The 9,930-nt window shown below is 41.7% G+C and overlaps 1 protein-coding gene across 1 annotated transcript in view; it reads left to right on the top strand.

Annotated features, from left to right (window-relative positions):
• PTPN9 (protein tyrosine phosphatase, non-receptor type 9) overlaps positions 1-8,780 on the top strand; it is a 117,375-nt gene extending 108,595 nt beyond the window's left edge. Inside the window, exons 8-12 of the mRNA XM_006774580.2 lie at positions 2,104-2,170; positions 4,109-4,187; positions 5,399-5,549; positions 5,972-6,179; positions 6,918-8,780. Coding sequence (XP_006774643.1) covers positions 2,104-2,170; positions 4,109-4,187; positions 5,399-5,549; positions 5,972-6,179; positions 6,918-7,132 — 720 coding nt within the window. The 3' untranslated portion in view covers positions 7,133-8,780. The remainder of the gene's footprint in view (positions 1-2,103; positions 2,171-4,108; positions 4,188-5,398; positions 5,550-5,971; positions 6,180-6,917) is intronic.
• Positions 8,781-9,930: the final 1,150 nt, after the last annotated feature.

The raw sequence follows: 9,930 nt of genomic DNA, 5'->3' as shown, positions 1-9,930 counted from the left end.
GAGAGAATGCCACCCTCAAGTTCCGACCGATGCCAGACAGTCCTGTTTCTCCCCATATGAGTCTGGGTCCCCAGAGTCTCGCCTGGAACTGGAGTTCAGAGCAGTCGGGAGCTTGAGACACCTTTTCAATTGAAAAAGACAACTGCATCCTCAGTTGCCAGCCCTTTCCATGTGTGCCTCCTCTGAGTCTCAGTGTGCTTTTTTTCTTTCCTTCTAGTTGTTGAATTTCCACTCAGCCAGCCTTCCTGTGGTTCTGGATGATGTCCGTTTTGTCTTTTAGTTGTATTTTTGAAATGGTTGTGCGAGGTAGCAATTTCTGGTGTTTACCTATGCCTCCATCTTGGTTTCTTCTTTCTAATTCAATAGTTTTTAAAAATGTATTCACAGAATTGTGCAGTCAATACCACAATCAACTTTAAAAAAAAAAATTTTTTTTTTATTGATTTTTTACAGAGAGGAAGGGAGAGGGATAGAGAGTTAGAAACATCGATGAGAGAGAAACATCGATCAGCTGCCTCTTACACACTCTCTACTGGGGATGTGCCCACAACCAAGGTACATGCCCTTGACTGGAATTGAACCTGGGACCCTGGAGTCTGCAGGCTGACGCTCTATCCACTGAGCCAAACTGGTTAGGGCCACAATCAACTTTTTAATCACCTGAAAAAGAAACTCCATTTTTCTAAGTAGAATTGCGAGGAACTGCCAGACTCTTTTCCAGAGTGACTGCAACATTTTACATTACTACTAGCAAAGAATGAGGGTTTTAATTTCTCCACATTTTTGCCAACATTTATTATCTCTTACCTATATTCATCTTAGTGGGTGTGAAATGGTATTTCATTATGATTTTAACTTGTACATCTTCTTAGGAGAAATAGTTATTCTGCCCATTTTAAAGTTGGGTTGTCTTTGTCCTGGCGATGTGGCTCCATTGGTTGTATTGTCATCCTGTGCACTTGATGGTAGCAGGTTTGGGGTTTCATCCCTGATTGGGGCACGTTCAGGAAGCAACTGATAGATGTGTCTTTCTCACGTCGATATTTCTCTCTCTCTCCCTGTCTCCCTCTCTAAAATCAATTTTAAAAAATTAAAATAAAATCGGGTTGTCTTTTTACTATTGATTTGTGAGAATTCTTTATATATTCTAGGTATAAATCTCTTTTCAAATATATGCGGTCTGTGGGATTTTTTTGTTGTTATTTTGTTTTGACTTTCTTGATGGTATCATTTGAAGCACAGAAGTTTTCAATTTTAATGCAGTTGAATTTATCTGTTTTTTTCTTTTGTTGCTTATGATTTTTAAAATATAGATATTTATTGATTTTGGAGAGAAAGGGAGAGGGACAGAGCGATAGAAACATTAATAATGAGAATCATTGATCAGCTGCCTCCTGCACGCCCCCTACTGGGGATCGAGCCTGCAACCTGGGCATGTGCTTAGTTCATAGGTCAACGCTCAACCACTGATGGCCAAGCTGCTGCTTGTGATTTTATGTGTCATATCTAAGAAGGCTATGTCTAACCTAATGTCAAAAAGATTTAATCCTATAGTTTGTTCTAGGACAGTGGTTCTCAACCTTCCTAATGCCGCCATCCTTTAATACAGTTCCTCATGTTGTGGTGACTCCCAATTTCATTGTTACAAATTGAACATAATTAAAGCATAGTGATTAATCACAAAAACGATATGTAATTATATATGTATTTTCCGATGGTCTTAGGCAACCCCTGTGAAAGAGTCATTAAACCACCAAAGGGGTTGTGACCCACAGGTTGAGAACCGCTGTTCTAGGAGTTTTATAGTTTTAGCTATAAAATGGGTCTGTGATCCATTTTGAGTTAGTTTTTGTGTATGGTGTGAGGAAGGATTCAGCTTGGTTTTTTTCTTTTTCTGCATGTAGATATCCAGTTGTTCCAGCAATATTTGTAGAAGTGAGATTTTGAATTGAATTGGCCTTTTTGCTTCTCTCTCTCTTTTTTTTTTTCCTGACAAGAAGAAAATAGCCATACCCTCAGTTTTATTTACCTACTAGTACATTATTTTCCCACCCAAATGGTATATTCCACACAGCTGCAATGATGTTTCCTTTTTATCATTAGACAGATTACATCAATGCCAGTTTCATGGATGGCTATAAGCAAAAGAATGCTTACATTGGTACACAAGGTAAGTTAGTCCACCCCTCACAAATTGGTTTTGAGTCATCTACCTGTGATTCTTTGCACCAGATGATAGCATAATTTTTAAAGGAATGGTTACTTTCTGTAATGTTGTGGCCACTAGATCTTGGTTTTTCATAAAGATTGGGGGTTATTGAAGAAGGCAGATAAGAGGTGCAGAATTTATACATATGTGCCTGGAAACTCACTGCATAGAGATTAATCGGAAATTGAAGATGAAAATCACTCATAACCCTGAGACCCATAGATAATTTTAACATTTTTCAGCATCTCCTTCTAAATCTTTTTCTATGCATATAAATAGGTATAGACATATAAAATATCTAACAAAATGGGCTCTTTTTATACATTATCTCTTTTTTCACTTGATATCATGTGCACACCTTTCCAGAGCAGAAGATACAGATCTTATATTACCGTATGGATTGTTTAAATTAGGGATATGCAATACTTTAATCCTCTTTTGTTAGACATTTAGTTTGTTTTCAAGACTTCACAGTGTCCACTTCTGCACAGCGGAAATTCTAGTGTCATACAATGTTGGTGCTTGCTAAAAAGGTTAGCAAAAATGGTAGTGAAACCAGAAAACTTCCAGGATAAAATCAACCCTTGTGCTTTCTTGAAACCAGAAGAGGAAAAAGCACTAGGAAAGTACAAGGAACTACCCTGAGTTGTTACTTCTTTGATTGAAAAGGAGTTGTTGGCCACAAAGTATCTTTAAAGTTCCCTCTGAATGCCCATCTTGTGCAGGTTGTAAGAGAGAAGGATAACTTGATGACATGGCCCTTGCCCTTAGCACCATGTTTGCTGAGATGTGATTAATTCTCACAAAGTAAAATGACTGGTGTGAGACCATATACGTTAAATGGTTAAGCTGTTTTGATCTAGCTATGCCATCAATATCTGAGACAAGAGGAAGTCCTGCAAGGAGTGTGGTGGTCAGAGAAAGCTGCAAGGGAGAAGCAGCACTTGAAAATGGGTAGAAAGTGAACAGCCTTGGAGATGAGAGAGATGGCTTGAGCACGGGAATAGAGGCAGAAGTGAGCATAATGTGTCTATACTGTGATGAAGCAATTTTTTAGAAAGATTAAACCAGCAGGAGTATCCAAAATAGATTGGAAGAGAGAGTCCTGTTCAGGAAAGTAAACCAAGATGGAAGTACAGTAACTCAGACAAAAGATTATATGGTTGGTCCTCATAGCAGTGAAATTGAGTAGAGAGATCAGGATGGGGACAAAAACCAAAAACAATTCAAAGGCAAAAAATCTCAAGGATTTGGTAGATAAAAGAAAATGGGTAAAGGCCCTGGCCAAAATGGGTAGCACAGTTAGTTAAAGTGTCACCCCGATATGCCAACATTGTAGATTTGATCCCCCGCCAGGGCACATACAAGACTCAACCAATGAATGCATAAATAAGCAGAACAACAAATCGATGTGCTTCTCTCTCTCTCTCTCTCTCTCTTTCTCTCTCTCTTCACCTTCACCCCCCCCCCTCCTCAAATCAATACATTTTTAAAGAACAATTTTGGGAAAAATGGGTCAGAATTGACTTCAACTTTTTAAGACTGGGTGATTGAAGAACGCCAGTACTGTGGATAGAGATGGGAAAGTGTAGAGAGAAAACTAGTTTTGAAGGAGGAAGCTGAATTGCAAATATGTTGAGTCTGAGGAGATGATGGGACATGGAAGGGGATAGTTCACTCGGCAACTGGTGATTGATTATAAGGCTTAGATTAAATAAAACAGCTACAGCCTTGTACACAGTTGACACTGTCAGTCTGGATATGATAGTTGAAGCCCTGGTCATAAGACTCTGAGAAGGTCAGTAACAGTGCTTATCAGACTGTAACCTACTGGCGGACCTTGTTAACATGCAGATGTATGTTAACACACTCATACCTTGTCTTCTCCTTTCATTCCAGGCCCTTTGGAGAATACTTACCGTGATTTTTGGCTCATGGTATGGGAGCAAAAAGTCTTGGTGATTGTCATGACCACTCGGTGAGTTTATCACGTTTCTTCCCACTGCTCTCTGGCCCCTCTCCCCACCCCTGCCTCCCCAAGCATCATGGGTGATTGCAAAGAGGCATTTAGCTCTTAAACACAATGAGGATTACAAAAGCCATGGCCAAGAGTTTGAGATGTCATAGCTTTTTTTTTTTTTTTTTTTTTTTTTTTTAGCTGATCCAAAGTTAACAGCCAGGGTATGGTGGAGATTGATAGATCTAATTTGTCAAAGTTTTAATCCATGGCTCTATTGACCCTGTGCCAGTTACAGCCTATCCTGGTCTTATACACTAAAGGAAGTATTAGGAAACATGGGACAATTCACTTTGAATACTTCCAAAGGGCATCTGTATAAAAAAATAATATGAAGGGCAGTGACTGTCACTCCATTTAAATTATACTTAAAAAGTCAGACAGTGACATGCGAAGTGTGGTGTCTGAATTGCCGGTTCCCCTTTGCTCTCCCTTCCCCTGCTACTTTGACCATTTTCTGCTCATGTAGGCAGGAAGCTCTTGATGAAAATAGTGTTTTTGAAATTTTGGTCTACACATCTGCCAAAACTTTAGGAATTACTATTTCATTAGTATTACTATTATCATCATGATAATTATAACCTATTTCAGGTGAGGAGAAAAAATTAATGAGAATGTTAGCTCATTTTGCTTTCTCATGGTACTGTTACAACCACCTTTGGTTTGGAGAGGAGGTTGTGGAAGAAGTATCACCTTGGAGTAATTTGGAGCCCCTGAAGTGTAATGAGGTGGACTTTAGGCCTTTACACAAACCTCAGGGCCGGCACCTTAGGAGCTGTGCCTTTCCTACTCTTCTATCACTCAAGGGCCCTCATTGGGGAAGAAAATGAACAGTGGCTGAGATACAAGGCAGAGAGTTCAATCTGGCCCACCACATTTTATCTACTGTCTTTCTTTGTCCACCTGGTATTTATCCCAGATATGTGAGGAGTACCCAGAGGAAAGGGGCCAAATGATATAGTGGGTGCTCAGTAAAAATCTGCTTAATGACTACATGCAGAAATTTTTGTTGTTACCTCTGTTTAGAATGAAGGTTTTCTTTCTTTTCTGCCAAAAAGCAAGGGTGTAAGTTAGAAACAATGCAAGAGGTGATACTGCTGCCCCTGGGGAGGACATGGTTAATGGTGTGGAGAGGAAGGGTGGAAGGCTTACCTTGCTCTGTGTATCTTCAGCTTTGAGGAGGGCGGCAGGAGGAAGTGTGGCCAGTACTGGCCTTTAGAAAAAGACTCTCGGATCCGATTTGGCTTCCTCACAGTGACCAATCTAGGCGTGGAGAACATGAACCATTATAAGAAAACAACGCTAGAAATTCATAACACAGAGGTAAATCCAGGTTTCTATTTTCTCACTTTTTTGAAGCTAAGGGAGAACTATTACTGTAAAGAAAATATCCAAAGGGAAATAGGCAGGATTCCAGGGGGCTTATAAGTTACGTCCATTTTTCTGGGAAGAGGATCAGGATATTTAATTCAGAGCCAATATAACCATATTATTGCAACACAACAGTGGCATTACGTAGTAATAAAACTTAGAAGAAATCTGGATCTTACAAATAAGAATTCTGCCCTTTCCAAACATTAAATCTTTCCTTTGGGTTTGTAGAGAAGCAGTTGTGGAGAAAGTTGAGGGTGGTAGGCAGGAATCTTGGTAGTAGAGATCCCAGGATGTCAAGAACTAGAAAAGCTGAAGGTAGTCAGGGCAAGCAGAAATGACCTCACTAACTTTTTTTTCTTTTTCTATCCAAGGAGCGGCAGAAACGCCAGGTGACTCACTTTCAGTTCCTGAGCTGGCCCGATTATGGTGTCCCCTCATCAGCGGCTTCCCTCATTGACTTCTTGAGAGCAGTCAGGAGCCAGCAGAGGTTGGCCGTCAGCAGCATGGGCGCACACTCCAAAGGGCAGGACCCTGAACCACCCATTGTGGTCCATTGCAGCGCAGGCATTGGCAGGACAGGTAATGAGGCACCTTATGCAGCTCTCATGGCCTCCGGAGGCAGTAAAGGTGGGAGAGGGATAACCAAGCTCTTCATTGCAGGTTGAGAAAATTTGGTCCAGTGGTGGTGAATTGCCATGGAAAATTCTTTAAATGTATTTTTGGTATCCCTAGTGCTAAGTGTGTGTCCAGAACATACACTTCACAAGCCAAGTCCTCTGGGGGTTGATGCTTTATACATCCATCAGCATGATCATCTTCTGACCCCATCAGTCACCCGGGTGTCTCAGTGAGCTCAGCTGTGCTGTTGCTTCCTTCCCATCTCTCTCCCTGGGGAGGTCTCCACCTTGCTTTATCTCTCCATTCTGGATCCAGTTAGCAACTTTAGCCTTAAGGGGATGATTATTGAAGGGACTGCTGGCATTTCTCGTTAGAGATCCCTTTAGGAGAAGATCAGGAAGAATAGGTTTGTGTTAGGCCTCTATGGAGAAATTGTAGAGTCTGAAAATTAGGGCCCAGGTGTGGGAGGGCTGTTGTTCTATCAGGATTGTCACTTTCCCACCTTTTCCTATTACCTCCATATATATGCCCTCTCATTTCTCTGGCTTCCAGCACTCACTGTGCCCTCCTCCTTGACTCCTTTCAGGCCTAAGGCCCCTTGCCTATAAATTCAGCAATCTAGTCCTCCCTGGGTTATTTGGTAAAAGGGTGGGGAGAAGAGAGGTAGGTCAGATATGACTACTTCCTTTCTTCCTTCAGGTACCTTCTGCTCACTGGACATCTGCCTGGCACAGTTGGAGGAGCTTGGTACCCTTAATGTGTTCCAGACGGTGTCCCGCATGAGGACCCAGAGGGCCTTCAGTATCCAGACCCCTGAGCAGTACTATTTTTGCTACAAGGCAATCCTGGAGTTTGCAGAAAGGGAGGGCATGGTGCCATCCAGCCACAACATCCTGGCTATGGAGAGTCAGTAACTGTCCCATGAACTTCCTCCTGCTAGCCAGCCTTCTTCCTTAAACTCCCTGGACACCGCTGAGCCTATAGGCTGCCATCAGTTACACTGAAGCCATGGATGAACCTCTTTCTTGTGTTTCCCGGTGTACTCCAGACTCCTGGTGCAAGGCAGCCTTTCCCTTTGGCTAGGTAGATGTGGTGAAATGGTTACTAGAAAGGGCCAGCAGCAATGTGTTCTTAATTCCTAGCACCTGCCATTGAACTGTGCCTTATTAAAACCAAATTGTGGCTATTGATTTTTGCCAGAGGCTCTAAGCAAGGTAAGTGGGAAAGGAAACTCCCTCCCCCTTTCCCAATGCCTTCTCCTTCTGGAGGTCCCTTTCCCATTCCTTCCCCATTGCTAGGATTTGATGGGGAGGTTTGGTGAGCATCCACCTTCCTTCCCAGAAAGCTTGACCAAGTTATATGTTCTAGAGAACGTCCCGAGTGCCAAGCACGTTTATACCTAGAGCGTGTATTCGAGTCTCTTCTGTTATTCTCTGTGTGTGTGTGTGTGTGTGTGCACTTATGTGTATGGGTCCATATGTACGTGTGTATATAATATATATTGTATCTGACAATATGGTGGTATTCTATAAATACATATACACACAGTTACTCCTTTATAAAAGTTTCTGGGGCTCCATGTTGCAGTTTAGGACTCATTGCTTCTTCTGCCCTACTGTTTATCCCGGACTAGCTGGGGTTGGGGATCATGTCTCCTGTTGTCAGACCACAGAGTAGTGGAAGAGGACACAGGTACATCTATTCTTCGTGTTTTTGCCACAGGCTTTCATCCTTATGTCATGACTTATCTCACTCCAGAATGCTACCTTTTGGAGCCAAAAATACTGGTTTGTGGTGACACTGGTTTAATTCAGCATGGATTGCCCTTCCCTAATGTTTTCCTCTGTTTACTTTGCTGATTTTGGTAATAGACCTCCACTGTGATTCTCTTTTCTCTTCCTATCCCTCGGGGATTGGAGCCTGGGAGTAGACATGAACTCACTGATCAGCCAGAGCCAAAAGCAATTTCTTAGAAGGAAAGAGAAGGAGCCTAGGCATGAGAAAGAAAACTACCATGAGAATCTTTCCCTGGGAGAATGTACTAGGGTCCCTTTTTATTTTACCAAAAGGTTCCTTTCCTTATGCAGCTTGGTCCTATCCACTCAAATAACCATTTCTTTCTGCCTAGTAGCCTGCCAGACCCTGGCGCTCAAGCTAGGTGGGCTCTATGACAGAAAAAATCTTAACTCCCGGCTGGGTATAGCAGTGCCCCTGCAATTTCTATTTCCTTCCCATTCACCCAACCTATCCCTGTCTGCTCCCAGCCTACTAGCCTGATGTGTCAGGGATGGAATTGAGTCCCCAGTGCTCTATATTCCCAAGAAAATCCCAGGAACCCTTAAAGCTTCCTCCATCACAGATGAGGTTGGTAGCTGATCAGACCTCGATAATTTTATACTGTTATAAGCTCTTGAATGTATATGTTCTTATTTTACAATATTTTCCTTTTGTATTTAATGTCAATGGATTGAGTCAGATTCAGAAAATAATTGTAAATGTTCATATTCAGTATCTTATACCAATAGTTTTGTGTTTACATATAAATATACTGACATGATCAAATCCTTTTAGCTTCATCAATTTGGTAGCATTGTGGGGCTGGGAAGGTAAGGAAAGGGTGTAAGAGCTGGCCTGGGAGGGATAGAGAGGCAGGGAGGGACCCAAGGCCTCAATATCTGAGAGTCATACCTGTAGGCCAGTAATGGCAAACCTATGACACGTGTGTCAGAGGTGACACACGAACTCATTTTTTTGGTTGATTTTTCTTTGTTAAATGTCATTTAAATATATAAAATAAATATCAAAAATATAAGTCTTTCTTTTACTATGGTTACAAATATCAAAAAATTTCTATATGTTACACGGCACCAGAGTTAAGTTAGGGTTTTTCAAAATGCTGACATGCCGAGCTCAAAAGGTTCACCATCACTGCTGTGGGCCATACCTGTAGGCCATGACCTTAGCTCTGGGCAGAAATAGGGAATCAGTACCAGTTGACTGCTTATGGAGTGCCAATCTCTATGCTTGGTGCTTTTCTTCTCATTACCTCACTCAAACCTTACAATAATCCAATGAAAGATTATTCTCTCTCCATTCTATCCTGTACAGATGGAGGAGGTGAGGCCCAGAGGGTCACCGTGATTTGCTCTAGAACTAGAGCTGAAGTTGGTCTGCTTACAAAGCCTTCGGCCTCTTCACTGTAATGCTTTCTCAAAAATATAGTGTTTTGTCTTTTGAAACTACATCTTTTTTGTAGTTCTCTTTCAGAGCATAAACAGTTCTTAAAATTCCAGGTCATTGATCTTCAGCTCATGTTGCATGTAGTAGACTAGAAGGGTGACAGAGTTGGTGACCGATTCTCCGAAATAGGACCTCCTTGTGTAGGGTCTTTAGGTCTGTAGAGTACTGAAAGGGTGATTTTCCTAGGGACACTACATGCTTATGGGTACACTCGTGTTTGTGGGAAGATCTTGAGTCACTTGCATCTCTTTCTTAGAATGGAACAAGAAACTTTATCCATACAGGCCTACTCCCCATGCCAGAGAGCTACTCCTTATTGACAGCCTGCCAAGTTGGGATTGTTCTGGCCTGGAATGTGTGCAAATATTGGGGTGTTCTTAAAAATTATAGCAGTTAACATTTACTGGGTGCTTGACTGTCCAGGTGTTTAAAGTGCTTTCTAGGTATTATTTCATTCACCCTAAAATTTATA

Source organism: Myotis davidii, unplaced genomic scaffold (assembly GCF_000327345.1).
Source record: "Myotis davidii unplaced genomic scaffold, ASM32734v1 scaffold687, whole genome shotgun sequence".
NCBI classification, from domain to species: Eukaryota; Metazoa; Chordata; class Mammalia; order Chiroptera; family Vespertilionidae; genus Myotis; species Myotis davidii.
Note: the sequence above shows the minus strand (reverse complement) of the source record. Positions and strands in the feature narration are given on the sequence as shown.